Consider the following 14,499-nt stretch of genomic DNA (forward strand, 5'->3'; position numbering starts at 1 on the left):
GGGGTAGCAGCTGTGTAGAGTGCAGGGTTTCCTAGTGAGGCTCCAGCAATATCTCTAACCCACCCTCTCCTGGGCCCAATGCTCTGCAGAGATGGGTGACACCCTCCCCTTGGCCAATCCTCTCTCCTTGAGGATTCATTTCTAAGGCCTCAAATACTACCTGCAACCCCCCAAAATCTGACCACTCCCCTACAGCACTCACCATCTGCCCCCCTCCCCACCCCACCCTACCCCAGAGTTAACTTCCAGGTCCCCCACAGGGGAGGAGGACAGGAACTTGCTAATTCTGGGCACCTACCGTGCGCTAGCCCATGGTGAGGCCCTTCACATCCCCGGCCCTAAAGAGCCCGGGTTTTGTAGTCAGGACTGGGTTCAAGCCAGGCCCTGTCACTTACCAGCCGAGTGACATGGTCAAGTCGTTCAATTATAGTTTCCTCACTTGTGAGAAGGGGCTCAGACCTGCTTCATGGGTCAGGATCCAAGAAGGAAATGTTCTCTGATGTATCCTGAGTGCTAGAACAGTGCCTGGCACACAGTAGGTGCTCAATAACTAATGTTCTAATGGATGGTGTGTGTGAAGCCCTGGGCACACAGTAATATTCATTGAATGATATAGTTTAGTTTATCCCAAGAAGCTGTGTAGGGACTAGGGAAGAAAAAAAATCAGCTTCATGCCCTGGAAACCCTATCCCCGGACTCCCTGGGAGAGACTCTCTCTGCCGGTGCCTGGCCTCAGGAAATGCAGCCCTAGCCAGTTCTCCCTCATCCCCCTTGATCCTACTTATCTGCTCCTGGCAGCCCTGAGATCCAGCACCAGCCCAGAAGCAGGTGCATAGAGCCCAGGTGGGGAGAGGGCTCCCTGGGTGACCTCAGGCAGCTCCGTGCCCCCTTGGGGCCTCAGCATCTCCATCCTTCAATTATGGTGCTTGGACCAGTGTCCTGGGGCTGCCTGGTGGGGAATAAAGTGGAGGGGAGGGAAACCAGAGTGGTCTCAGAAGCCTCCACCCCTGCTTCAACCAGAGGCTCAGCCTTCATCTGCTCCGTGTACTGGGCCTCCTAGGGGAAGTTTATTTGGTGTTCTGAAAACAGGTTCTGTTGCTTTAAGAAGATTTGAAAACCACTAGACCAGATGTCCTTGAACTACCAGGCAGCTCTCACCTTCTGGGCTCTGAGCCTCTACAATTCTAAATTCTGAGATTCTTAGAATCCCAAATTCTAGATTTCTGAAACTCTGAAATTCTAAGTTCTGGATTCTAAGAGGTGCTGGGATTCATGCTGCCCACTGCAAAATGCCCTAGGAAAGGCACCCCTCAGAAGCATGCCAGACTTTGGAGGCCTGGGGGATGGGAAGAGCGAGGTCTCCTCTGAGTCGTGGGCCCAGGAGGACTCCACAAGGATCAGGAGTAACAGGGTCCAGGGCAAGCTGAGCCCCAGGGAAGATGGGGCCCAGGAAGAACCATGGTTCAGGGTCCTTGGTGTGAAAGGGACTGAGCACCACCCCCACTGCTCAGGGTCAGCACCACGACCCCAGGGTCAGGGCAGACAAGTCGGCCAAAGGTCTGCAGGGGGCTAGAGATTTGAAGTCAGGTTACCTCCACACCTTCCCCATTGGAACAGCCCATGCCCACTTCCAGCACAGCTCCTTGGCAGCAGGTACGAGTGCCCTTCCCTGGATAGTGGTACCTGGCACCAGCCAGACCTGAGCTCCAGCCAAGCCCCTCCAGCGCAGCTTCATTTGCAGAGGCTCTGGCTTCCCACTTCCTGGCTTAGGCCCGTCCTCAGGCTGGATGCCCAGGTTGGCAACCTTCCACACTCACCAGACAGCTGCCCTCCCAGGCCCCAGCCACTGCTCCTCTATGCCCACCAGGCTTCTGAGGGAGCCTTGCGTGAGTCATGGCACCAGCCTCACTCACCCCTTACGGATGATGATAATGATGGCCCCCAGGAGAAGGATGAGGACAGCAAGTCCCCCCGCACAGATGCCCAGGATGAGCCCCATCTCCTCCGATCTCTGGGACACCTCCAGGGGTCGCTTGCTTTCCTTGCAGGCAGCTGGGGAGAATAAATCAGGACAAAGGGTCAGAGGGGAGATAGGGACCACCTACCCACTGCCTGGAGTCTCAAGGAATATACTAACACATGTGCACAAAGACAACTACCCCCCGTCCTCAGCTCATAGGCAGCCTTTCAGTCCAATCTGCCCCTTCATCATCCTTATAACTTCTGCACCCCCGTAGACCCCATCGGGAAGAGCTCCCCTTTCCTCTCTACTTTCTCAAATCCTCCCATCCTTCAGTGGACAGGGGATGGAGGATGCCTGGGGCCTTCAGACTCACCCTCCTGCCCTCCTGAGAGGCAAAGGGGGGTGAGAATTATGCACCTAGGGCCTGCTGAGGGCATCTCAGGATGGGGGACCAACCACATTCCCTGTCTACACTGCAGGGCCCACCTCTCCCCCACCACAACAAAGGGAGCAGATACAGAACCCAGAGCCAGTGCCCAGTGCCATCACCCCCACGGCCCAACCATAATGGCTCGCCCTCCACAGACCTTTACCAGGCCCCTGCCAAAGCCACTTCTGTGACCATGACAAGAGAGACGGAGGTTAGTCCTACTGCCCAAGGTTGGGAGAAGGAGCCCTTCACGTGGGACAAACAGGGACCAGGAAGGGAACCCAGACCACCCTCCTCTGCTCCCACAGCTCTGGGAGCTCAGGGCCCACCCCCCAAGAGCCCAGAGGAGAGAAACCCACTGCTGAAGGCCAGGAAGGAACCCAGGGGGGCTTACCTTTCCTGGCAATGCGGATGCAATTCAGCCGGGTCTCCTGGAGGCAAAGATGGGGGTCTCAGCACCACCGAAACCCCGACCTAACCCTCCCCAGGGGGATCCTTGGGCAGCTTGTCTTGGGCCTGGTCAGGGCTCAGCCAGTGCTCACTGTGATTAGAGACACCCCTCCCGGCAGGAAGGCCTGAGTGGGAAGCAGGAAGGGGAAGGAGGGGCCTGAAAAGAGGGCAATGACTTAGGAAAGGGGAATGAGTTCAGGGGGAGCAGGGAAAGAAACAGTGTGGGAAGGGGGCGGCCAAGGGGCTGGTTAAGAGGGGAGCCTGGGGAGGACAGAGCCCCCAGAGGAGGAGCCTGGAGAAGGGCGGGGCTTCCAGGAGGAGGTGGGTGGTGGGTCTCAAGGTCTGGGGAAAGCAGGACGGGGAGATGGACCCCTGGGGAGAGAGGAGCCTGAGACAGACACTAGGGCCTCAGGGAGGGGGCAGGGATAGACTAGGGAGGGGGTGCTTAGACATAGGAGAGTCTAGGGAAAAGGCTCAGGAAGGGGAGATGCTCTGAGAGAAGGAGCCTGAGGTCAGGAGGCTCAGGGAAGGAGGGTGGGGGTTCTGGAGAGGGGGCGGGGCCGGGGAGGGTCTCCAGCCTCCTAGGGGGCTGCTCAGAAGGCTCCTCCGAGGGGTCCCCAGCCTATCCCCATCACAACCCCTGCCAGTCCCTCACCCCCTTCAGGTGGCTTGTTGCCTGGAAGTAGATGAGGTAGGCCTTCCTGGGCTCAAGCGGTGGGTTCCAGAAGCCACGATAGGTCTGGTTGTCACCCACGGTGAAGGGCATGGCTTCCGGAAGACTGCTGGCCGCCAGTTCTGCCCCGAAGTAGTGCACCAGGCCGCGGGCCAGCGCAGCGTCAAAGGTCAAGGGTACTGGGAAGCAGTCCTGGCTGCCTGGCTCCCGACGCAGCCTCCGAGGCCGCTCCTCCTCCACAATCACCTGGTACACGCTGGACAAGGAGGGGACAGAGCAGTGACCACAGGGCCAGGGGATGGGGAGAACCGTCTGATGGCTAAGGGCACAGGCTCTGGGGTCAGGCCTAGCCTGGGACTAATCTTGGCTCTGCCTCTTACTCGCTGCGCAACTCTCTCAACCTCCCTGGGCCTCAGTTTCCTCCTTTGTAAAGCAAGCGTGATCACAGGACCATTCCACGAGCTAAATGTAAGGAAGGAGGCAAGTTTCAGAAGCAGCCAGTGCCTGTCAGCTGATAGGACTGTGACGAAGGCGGAAAGAACGTGGGCCCCGCTCAATGGCACCAAGCCCTAGAGCCCCACCCTGACTCTCTTCAACACATGCTCCCGTGCCTGCCAAGGACCTGGCGACCCGAAGCCTTGGGCTCCGCCCCGGTTACCTGCAGCTCCCTTTGGGCCTCCGGGAATGAGAGTCAGACTCATCGTGTTCAGTCATTCATTCAGAAAGTGCTTGAGCTCAGACGCTGGGCCCGAGCTCGGTAGGCACTTGGGGACCTAGGCTTCCTGGAACTGACCTCCAGTGGGGGAGACAGTCACTGAGCAAGCAAGCAAGGCCACACAAATCCTGCATCCGGCTACCTCTCAACCTGGAGGCAGTCTCGAGTCTGCAACTCAGAGCCTGTCATCTCTGGGTCCTGACAGCTGATTTGTGTGCCCTTGTCAGCATTCCCTCTGATGTGTGTCTCCCGGTCCCGACTTGTGTGTTTCTATTTATTTTTCTTACTTTACTGAATGGCTTTTTGCTGTGAGCTCCTCCAAATCCTCGGTGGAACAAAGCCGAGAGTAAATAGGTGAGTGCTGACAAATTCAAATATTTCTAGTCACAGCCTCGGTCACGTCTTGGCATGTGGCACCCTTTCAGACGGCTGCACTCTGGGAAGTAGGAACGCCTTTCCCTGGCTCTCCAGCTGTTTTGTTCGAGCATCGGAGCTGTGCGGGAATCACCCTAGTGCCCTGGGATTGGGCCACACAGGTTCTTCCCCTGTCCCTAGCGCACGGCAAACGCCAGCCCAGGCCCCTCTCAGCCTCCGTTTCCCAGGCCAAGGTCAGTCCTCCACTGGCCCCACGCCCCACCGGGATGTGATAACAATCAACACTGAACAAAGCATCTTGACTGGGATGGTCCCCATTATGCAGACAAGGAAAAGGAGACTCAGAGAGGTAAAGGGACATGCCCAAGGTCACACAGCCACCATGCCTCCCGCCTTCACCATGTTCCACCCCCCACCTTGTCATCGTCATCCCTGAGGGACACTATAAATGGGCCATCTCACAGGATCTCTCAAGAGGACCAGGAAAGGAGAAGGCACTGCTGGGTTTCCCAGTTCCCAGACTTAGCCGCACAAAGGCCCTGAGGCTCCTGGAAATGCGAAATGCCCCTCAAACACTCTGACGCTGACCTGGGTCTCCCCGGGGAGTCTGGGAAGCAGCCCGGACAGGCTCTGCAGCAGCAAATACAGGGGAGGCAAAGCAGGAGAAGGGTGTGAGGATGTGAGGGGGTGTCAAGGGCACATGGCCAACCCACTACCTTCTCGGAGGCTTAGCAGGATCTTTCCACACCCAAATACAGGCCGTCCCCCTCTCCCAGTGCACACAGCTTTGCGGGAGGACAGGGTGCACCAGAGGGGCAGGGAGGCTCTGTGACTTCAGGAAAAGCTACAGGCTGTGCAGACAGACCTGGGTTCCCAACCCCAGCTCTAGCACCTTCCAGCTGTGTGACCTTGAGGGCAAGGGACTTAAGGACACTGAGCCTGTTTCCCAATGTGTAAAATAAGGGTAACAGCACCCCACCCCCCACAGGCCGCCATGAGGATAAAGTGACTCCTGCAGAGGAAGTCACAAACACAGAGTCTGGCTGATAGCAGGCATATATACACATCCCACAAACACCCTCACACTCTCACATACACACACTCACACCTCCACACCACACATGGCACGTATACAGTATGCGTCTTTATCTCACACACACACACACACACACACACATACACACACAACCATCTTGTCTCCAGCACCTTCTCCCCAGCAGAGGCAGCCCCAGCTTTCTCTAGGGAGACGTAATTGGAGAAGCCAAGCTCTTGGCCACTTCACAGAGATGGCCCTGTCTGGCTGGCTGCCCCAACCTTCTAGAAGGCTGTGTCTCCCTGGCCAGGACCTTCTAGGGAAAAAGCTGGGAAGAAATAAGGCCCCCAGGGTTTCACTTCTCCAAGAGGTCTGTGGGAAGACCCTCAGGCAAGGCCTGGACGGTCACACCTCTCCAGGCTGGACACTGTCCAAAGATCTCATGGCAATCACCATCAGACACCCATGGCTTCAGAGGGGAGGGGCTGCAGGCTTTCCACCTGCCCAGGATCACAGAACATCCTCCTCCAGACACGCGGAGCCCTGAGTGGGAAACTGAGGGAGGTTGAGGCTGAGCTGGCCCACGTGGGGGGCTCTGGGTCAGAGGAGGGGCTTCTTTCCTATGGCCCTGACCTCCCATCCCTCCCTCTAGACTTTCCCACCTGATGGGCGCGCCGCGGCCCTGTGCCGGCCTCAGCAGAACGGTGATGGTGTTCTCAGACTCGCCCAGGGGCGACGGCATGTCGGCATAATCAAAGCTGGGAGCTGGGGAAGGGGACAGGGATAAAACATGGCACCTGGACACTAGACCAGGAAGGTCAGGCCTCTAGCCTCCTTGCCCCGTCCTCAGATCTCTTCCCCTTCAGCCTTGTTCCCTCTGACCTGAGCTTCCCTGACTTCTGACCCCTGAACTCAGCCCTCCGATTCCACAGTCTCCTGACCCCTCTGACTTAATCCTCCCTGACCCCTGAACTTAATCCCTAAATGGTATATTCATCTCATCAGGGGCCCTCTATAAACACCCCTGGGACGCCCCCCACCCCCTGCCATGCCCCCTCTGCCCACAGAACCCTGGGATGGGGAGCCACCTCTAAAGGGGTCAGGCCATGGTCAGGTGGGCTTACCTGAGATGTTGGTGGTGATCTCGGTGAGTGCCGCCTGGCCAAAGCCTTTGCCCGTGCGGGCCCGCACGGAGAACAGGTAGGTGGTGCCTGGGTGCAGGTTGGAGAAGACATGGTAGGTCTCATTGCGGAGCTTGGAGATAGTACGTCGTGGGCCCGGCACATTCACCGCCGGGTCTGATGACTCGATGCTCTGGTAGCTGATCTGGGGGCAGGACAGGCAGGTAGGCGGGCACAGAGATGGGGAAGGTCATCACTGGCCCCGTAGCCTCCCACCCAACATAGTTCAGGAGAGCTAGGGAGAAGGCTGGGCAAAGGGGAGAGGTTCAGTGGGACTGTGGATGCCCATTAGCCCAGATCTCTGGGCACCTTCACCTCTCTTCTTTTGGGGCCCCTGTCCCCATAACCCACAGGGCACAGACCCTGACCAGTCGAAGGAACCTCAATGATCACTTCTGTCCCCACCTCGATGCACCTCCCTCTCCAAGCTGTGTGCCCACCTTCCACCAGGGACCCTCACTGTAATGAGGTCCAAACCCACCTCATACTGAGTGATGAGGCCATTGGGTTCCTGGGGCTCCTCCCACTTGAGGAAGATCATGTCCTCCAGGGGAGTGAAGGTCAGGGACTCGGCCGCAATCCCGCCAGGCACTGCGAGGGAAAGGTGGCACAGGGCAGGGGAAAAAGCCAGCTTTGGAACCAGACACCTGAATTCAAATTCTAGCCTTGCTATTTCCTAGCTGGCCTGCTCAGACTACTCACCCTCTCCGAGCCTCGGTTTCTTCATCTGTGACATGGGGATGAAAACAACCCCTCCCTCACCAGAATTAAATGAGGTGATGGACATAAAGCCCCAAGGTAAATATCAGGAACTTCCTTTGATTCTACCTATTCCTAAGAACTCAAAGGAGGTAGCTGGCATTTTTCATTACTGTGCAGGCGGCATCCAGCCCAGAACGTCTGAATGTCCCTATTTTGTTCCAGTTGAGTGGTTTTCACAAAATATAGACCTTTGTCAGAGAAATGGAAACAATTGCATTAGAGTGGCGGGATTATGGGTAGGAAATGTTTTCTTGTCTAAAAATTTCTGATTACACAAAAACTGTGTTCAGTGTAGAAAATCAAAATGAGCATCAAGAAAATTAATGGCACCTACAATTCCATCACCCGGAGACACCATTAGCATTTTCGCAAAAACCCTTTCAGGTCTGGTTTTGTTTGGTTTTGTTCTAGTGTACCATCTCAACAGCAGTCACAGGGAACTTCTTCTAAGAAGAGAAGAGTCTTTGGGAAAACACCTTGATAAGCCATTGTGGGGAAGCCGAAATCCTAAGCCAGGGAAAAGCAGAGCCCAAGGTGTTCAATGAAGCTAACGTGCTCTGGGTTAAAATGAACAGTTCACAAGGCAACCCCACCATCCATCCGCCAAATTGATAAAATGAAAAAGACAATTCCAAGTGTTAGTGAGGATGCAGAGCGACCGAAGTTTTCACACACTGCTAATGGGTGTGTAAACTGTCACGAGCACTTGGGGGAAAACTGTCTGGATAGATCTACTTATTGTGAACACACATCCTATAACCTAGCTGTTCCATTCCTAGGCATTAACTGATCGGAAATGTGTCTATCTACACCCCACCCCCCAAAAAAAGAATCTATAAGGATTTTTCTTTGCCGCACGATTTAAAATAGGAAAAATAGGGCGCCTGGGTGGCTCAGTTGGTTAAGCGACTGCCTTCGGCTCAGGTCATGATCCTGGAGTCCCAGGATCGAGTCCTGCATCGGGCTCCCTGTTCGACAGGGGGTCTGCTTCTCCCTCTGCCCTCTTCCCTCTCGTGCTGTCTCTCATTCTCTCTCTCTCAAATAAATAAATAAAATCTTTAAAAAAAATAAAATAAAATAAAATAAAATAGGAAAAATAAATGTGGGAGATTCACGTAACAGACTATTTGGTAACAAGAATGAATTCCCTAGAACTGTACACACCACGCGGCCGGCTCTCTCAAGCACAGTCAAGAGGAAGAAGCCAGTCATAAAGAAAATACATGCTGTATGACTCCATTGATAGAAGATTCAAGACCAAGCAGAAATTAATCTACTGCATTATAGGTTGGGATAACGGTTACTCTCGGGAGGTTGCGAGTGGGAAAGTACATAAAGGGGGCTTCTGGGGAGCTGCTCATGCTATTTCTTGATCTGTGTAGGGGTTATCCTGGTGTGTCCACTCTGGGAGAATTCACTGAGCTGCCCAATTCAAGTAAGTGCACTTCCTAGAAGTATTATACTAATGTTTCCATGAAAAATTCTAAAAATTTACTAATGAGCAGTTATTGGAGGGAGGGAGGAGCGGGACAAAGAAAGAAGGCCAAGTGCCCAAGTAAGGCCCGGTCAGAGCCAGGTTAAGCAGCCACAACATACCTGGGGGAGGGGGCAGACAGAGGTCAACAGACTTTAACAATGGAGGGGTCTGATGCTGAACTTGAGGCTGATTGTGAAGGGTAGTAGAATAGGCCACCCGAAAATATACCACTTTGGCATAAGGATCATTTTGAGCTGAATCAAGAAGAAGCAGATACAAGAAAAGTTCTCTGTCCTCCCCAGTTGCCTAAAAGCAGGACATAAATTTGTAAAAGTGCCCCCCTCCCCTCGCTACCAGGAAGGAAAGAAGTTAAGCACTGAGGCAATGCTAGACCCTTAGCAGCCCAGAAGAATCTACATAAACTTTACGAACTAGCCCTTACCTACCACTGGTTTCCCCATATATTTGCCTTCACATAATCTGCTGTTCCTATAATCTCAAAGTCCTTTTCCCATCACTTGCTTCCCTACAAATTCATTATTCTTTTGTTAAGCTCCAGCCACTCCTTTGAATTACTCATCACTGAATACTCCTGAGTGTGTGTGTGTGAGAGACACACATGGTAATAAATTCCTATCTGTTGTTCTCTTGTTAATGTCTTTTCTCAGGCTAATTTATAGGGCCCCAACCAATGGACCTAAGACAAGTAGAGGGAAAAAAGTTAAGTTTTCCCTTCTCTGCATTTTCAATGCTTCAGGGTAAATCCCCCCGCAGTCCTCACTCCCACCCCCAGCAAAACTTCAGCACATCAGCACGGGGCTTAGGGCAGACACCCTGCCATGGGTAAGGGGGGTTTTGTGGAAATCAAGGAAGGAGCTGAATTTTGTGTCTGGGCCACTGCTGTGCAGAACAGAAAAGTCCACGTGTAGGGAGGCAAGAAAAATTATCAACCAAGGAGCTTAGAGTACCTGCAGACCTGCAGGAATCTGGGGGAAGGCTTTGGACCTGTGCTGGGATTACAGCACTGCTGTGAAGAATGAAAACTCTGAAACAGATAGCCAGGTTTGAAATCCAGTTCAGCTACCTATCTTCTAGCTCTGTGACCTCACCTGTAAAATGGAGATAGTATATAGTCACCTACCACCGAGGCTTGTCATGGGGATTATATGAAAAGCATTCACAATAGTGCTTGACATGTAATAAGTGCATAATCAGTCTGGTTTGACATAAGTAGAACATTGCACCCGACAATGACAGAACACGCAATTTCTTCAGTTACACATGGAACATTTCCCAAAATTTAACCATACGCTGGGCCATAAAACAAGGATCAAATTTCAAAAGACCAAAATTAGAGTATGTACTCTGACCACAGAGGAATTAAGCTATCAGTCACAGATAATTATGGAAGTCTTAAAAATCAGGCAATGTAATTCTAACTCTTGAGTCAAAGAAAAAATCACAACAAAAATTAGAAAATATTTTGAACTGAATAATAGCAAAGACAGAACATATCAAAACTCATGGGATGCAGCTAAAGCAGGGCTTCGAGGGAAATTTATAGCTTTAAATGCATATATAAGAAATGAAGAGGGGCGCCTGGGTGGCTCAGATGGTTGAGCGTCTGCCTTCGGCTCAGGTCATGATCCCAGGGTCCTGGGATCGAGTCCCAAATCGGGCTCCCGGCTCAGCAGGGAGCCTGCTTCTCCCTCTCCCACTCCCCCTGCTTGTGTTCCTGCTCTCGCTGTCTCTGTCTCTGTCAAATAAATAAATAAAATCTTAAAAAAAAAAAAAATGAAGGCTCAAAAATCAATAATCTAATAAGCTTCCACCTCAAAAGGCTAAAAGAACAGCTGATCAAATCTAAAGAAAGTGTAAAAAAGGAAATATAGAATAGAAAATAAATATACAATAAAGCAAATCAACTAAACCAAAAGTTGGCCCTTTGGGAAGATTAAAAATGTATATACCCCTAGCAAGAAGACACAAATTACCAAAATCAGGAAAGAAAAGGGGGACATACGCTATTGATCCTACAGAAATTAAATAAATATAATCAAAGACTATAACCAACTTTATGTCAAGAAATGTGACAATTTAGGTGAAATCAACAAATTCCTTAAAGCCCAGTACACCACATACTAGAATAGAAAATCTTAATATTCTGATATCTATTTTAGAAACTAAAACCATGATTAAAAAACATTGCCACAAAGAAAACTCCAGGCCCAAATGGCTTCATTGCTGAATTCTTTCAAACATATAAGGAAGAAATATACTAATCTAACCCAAAGTCTTCCAGAGAATAAATATTAGCCATCATTACTTTGCTCTTCTAGTTGTTTTTTTTTTAAGATTTTTATTTATTTATTTGACAGAGACACAGCAAGAGAGGGGAACACAAGCAGGGGAAGTGGGGGAGGGAGAAGCAGGCTCCTGGCTGAGCAGGGAGCCCGATGCGGGGCTCGATCCCAGGACCCTGGGATCATGACCTGAGCCGAAGGCAGACGTTTAGCGACTGAGCCACCCAGGCGCCCCTAGTTGTTTTAATCATAAGCAAAAAACTCTCTATAAAAATTTCAGCCTGGGGGCGCCTGGGTGGCTCAGTCGGTTAGGTGTCCAACTCATGATTTTGGCTCAGGTGGTGATCTCAGGGTTGTGAGATCAAGCCCCAAGTCGGGCTCTGCACTGAGTGGGGAGTCTGCTTGAGATTCGCTCTCTCCGTCTGCCTCTGCCCCTCCCCCACTCCATGCTCTCCACACCGCCCCCCCCACTTTCTCTGTCAAAAAAATAAATAAAATATTTTTTAAAAACATTTCAGCCTCACACAGGGTGCCTGTGGGAGGCACTGAGTATGCCAGGAGCCAGGGCTGGGACTCTTACCGTCCTCGTCTGTCTGGAAAGTGACCTCCTTGCCCTCCTTGCGCCCCTCGGGGTTAGTGAGGATGAGCCGCACGTGAACACTCCGGTAGGGCAGCAGGTTCTTGATGGTGTAGCGGCTGACGCCCCGTTCCATCTTCACACACTCCCGGACGGTCTGGTTGTGGCTGCCGCCCAGCGTGTAATGATAACACAGGGACACCGCATACGTGTGGCAACGTGTCACGTTGTAGCCCAGAGGTTCCCACTGCAGAGTCAGCTGGCGGGCCTGGATCTCAGCGAAAGCCAGGCCTTTGGGGGCCCTCATGGGTTCTGGGGAACCCAGGAAGCACAGAGCAGAAGGCAGAAGAAATAGGAAGAGAAGAAGTGGGACAGGAGAGAAAATATCAGTCAGCTGCTGAAATCATCCCTCCTCTGTCCTCAAGAGTTCAAGAGACCAGCTAGAACGTCGAACGGGGAGTAGAAGTGTGTGCGCTGGAGTTAGACGGGGCCACATCTGAATCCGAGCTCTGCCCCTTGCTGCTGGCAACCACTGGCTGTGTCCCTTCGCCCCTCGAGCCTTAGCGTCCTCCACCACAAAATGGGATAATATGCCCTACCTCACAGGATGGCTGTGAAGTTAAAGGTAATGTGGGCAAAGCACATATGACAATGGCTGATACACAACAGGCCCTCAAAAGTGTTAGCTACAATTTTTTTTTTAATAACACAATTCACCTCCTATTTCAAGATCGTCCTGGAGGGCATCGGAACAGTCTGAAATGACCAAATGCTCTATTTTTCTTAATTTATTAATTCTAACTTCTTCTAAAACAGCTTATAGTAATATATATACGATACAATAAGATGTAGAAATCAGGACGATGGGGGAAATGACAACCAAATAAATAATGCCAGAGAATGTTAGGGAAACAGAAATGTATGCCATTACGTCCCATGCAGGTCTAAAGATAAGGTTCAGACTGGGCGGTGAGTTCCCTGGCTGCCAAAGCAAAAAGGGAAATACAATCTGTTATAGAAGGACAATAACAATAATGGCAGGGGGCGCCTGGGTGGCTCAGTCAGTTAAGGGTCCGACTCCTGATTTCAGCTTGTGATTTCAGGTTGTGATCTCAGGGTCATGAGATTGAGCCCCCACTTGAGAGTCTCTCTCTCTCCCTCTCCCTCTGCCCCTCCCCCTTACATGCACTCACTCTCTCGCTCTCACTCTCAAAAAGATAAATAAATCTTAAAATAATAATGATAATAACAACAACAACAACGGCAGTTAACATGTGGTGGGTGCTCTGCATGTGCCAGGCCTTGCTCTGTAGGCTTGAAAATACATTCTCTCATTGAATCCACTCTGTAATCCAATAGACACGTGCCATTTCTAGCCCTGTCAAATAGATACAGAAATGGAGGCTCAGAGAGATTAAGTAAGTTGCCCAGAGTCAGTGACACAGAGAGTCACACAGGGAAGCTGGGATGCAAACCTGAACAGGTTGGCTCCAAAATCCAGACTCTTAACCACCGCCTGCCTCCCCATGAGGAAGCCAGTGTCCAGCAGCAACAACCACAAAATCACACCAACGCCTCAGGATGGACAGCTCCCCCAACACGAGGGAGGAGCATGTTCCCGCGCTTTACAGCCTCTTGATGAATCTGTGACGCCACTTATAAAACGTAAAGAACCCAAGGCTTCTGAAGCAAAGGCAGGATGGAGCCCAGGTGCTCAGCCTCTAGTCCTCCATCTGCACTGACCAGCTGCATGATCTTCAATCTCTGGGCCTCAATTTCCTCATCAAGGAAATGATGGGACAAGCCAAGATTACTGACAATCTTCTCTTTCTTGCACCCTAACTCTGTGAGATGCAGTTTCATTCCCTCAAGTTCCATGAGCACCTGCGAAGCGTCCCCAGTTAGAGATTCTCAGGACACGCCTTAGTGAGCAGATGAGAAAACACTGCTGCTTGCCTCTTGAGATGATTAAGTATGACCCTACTATCATTTCTACAGGATTCATTTGCTCAGGATGCTCTTTACAAAGAAGATGCAAAGGGAAACACCATGCTCTGGACTCAGGAGTACGATGCCGGCCCAAGTACAGCACAACACAAAGTTCATTTCCACCGGAGCTGTCCTTTCTTCCCTGAGCCACGGGCAAGGGGCAGCCTCCAGTCATATATCAGGCCACCAAAGAAATATGTCAGCACCTGCTAGGAGCAAGGCCCACCTCTTGACTTCTTGCACAGTCTGGCTCCCTTCTCCCCACAAGCAAGGCAGACCCGATCCCCACCCGACAAGAATGCTGAGGGTCTGGTCCTACTGCTCACTGCAATCCGAGGGCTGCTGGCTGCAAGCCCACTTATCACGCTTGTTTCCTCGCCTGTTCCTGGCCCCCAGAGATTTTCCTCCTGTTTTTCTATGTGGTTTTGTTTTACCCCGCATTCTTAGGAGTTTGGAGTGGATGGGGGCGGATTTCATGTGCGCTCGCCCTGCCATCTTGTTCAGAGATCCTTGCTTTATTCCCTGACTTCCAGGCTCTGGTCCTGGCTGCCCTATGGGTACTGTCTGTCCC

At 51.9% G+C, this 14,499-nt stretch overlaps 1 protein-coding gene across 2 annotated transcripts in view; it reads right to left on the bottom strand.

The window, feature by feature from the left end:
• Positions 1 to 14,499, bottom strand: part of PTPRU (protein tyrosine phosphatase receptor type U) — a 78,238-nt gene that overhangs the window by 34,869 nt on the left and 28,870 nt on the right. For both annotated transcript variants that reach the window (XM_035019271.1, XM_035019270.1), the window contains exons 8-14: positions 11,943 to 12,251; positions 7,302 to 7,411; positions 6,764 to 6,965; positions 6,302 to 6,404; positions 3,499 to 3,772; positions 2,788 to 2,824; positions 1,914 to 2,052 (exon numbers count right to left, since the gene is read on the bottom strand). In XM_035019271.1, coding sequence (XP_034875162.1) covers positions 1,914 to 2,052; positions 2,788 to 2,824; positions 3,499 to 3,772; positions 6,302 to 6,404; positions 6,764 to 6,965; positions 7,302 to 7,411; positions 11,943 to 12,251 — 1,174 coding nt within the window. The remainder of the gene's footprint in view (positions 1 to 1,913; positions 2,053 to 2,787; positions 2,825 to 3,498; positions 3,773 to 6,301; positions 6,405 to 6,763; positions 6,966 to 7,301; positions 7,412 to 11,942; positions 12,252 to 14,499) is intronic.

The sequence above is a fragment of the Mirounga leonina genome, unplaced genomic scaffold, assembly GCF_011800145.1.
Source record: "Mirounga leonina isolate KUSES-001 unplaced genomic scaffold, KU_Mleo_1.0 Mir_173, whole genome shotgun sequence".
NCBI classification, from domain to species: domain Eukaryota; kingdom Metazoa; phylum Chordata; class Mammalia; order Carnivora; family Phocidae; genus Mirounga; species Mirounga leonina.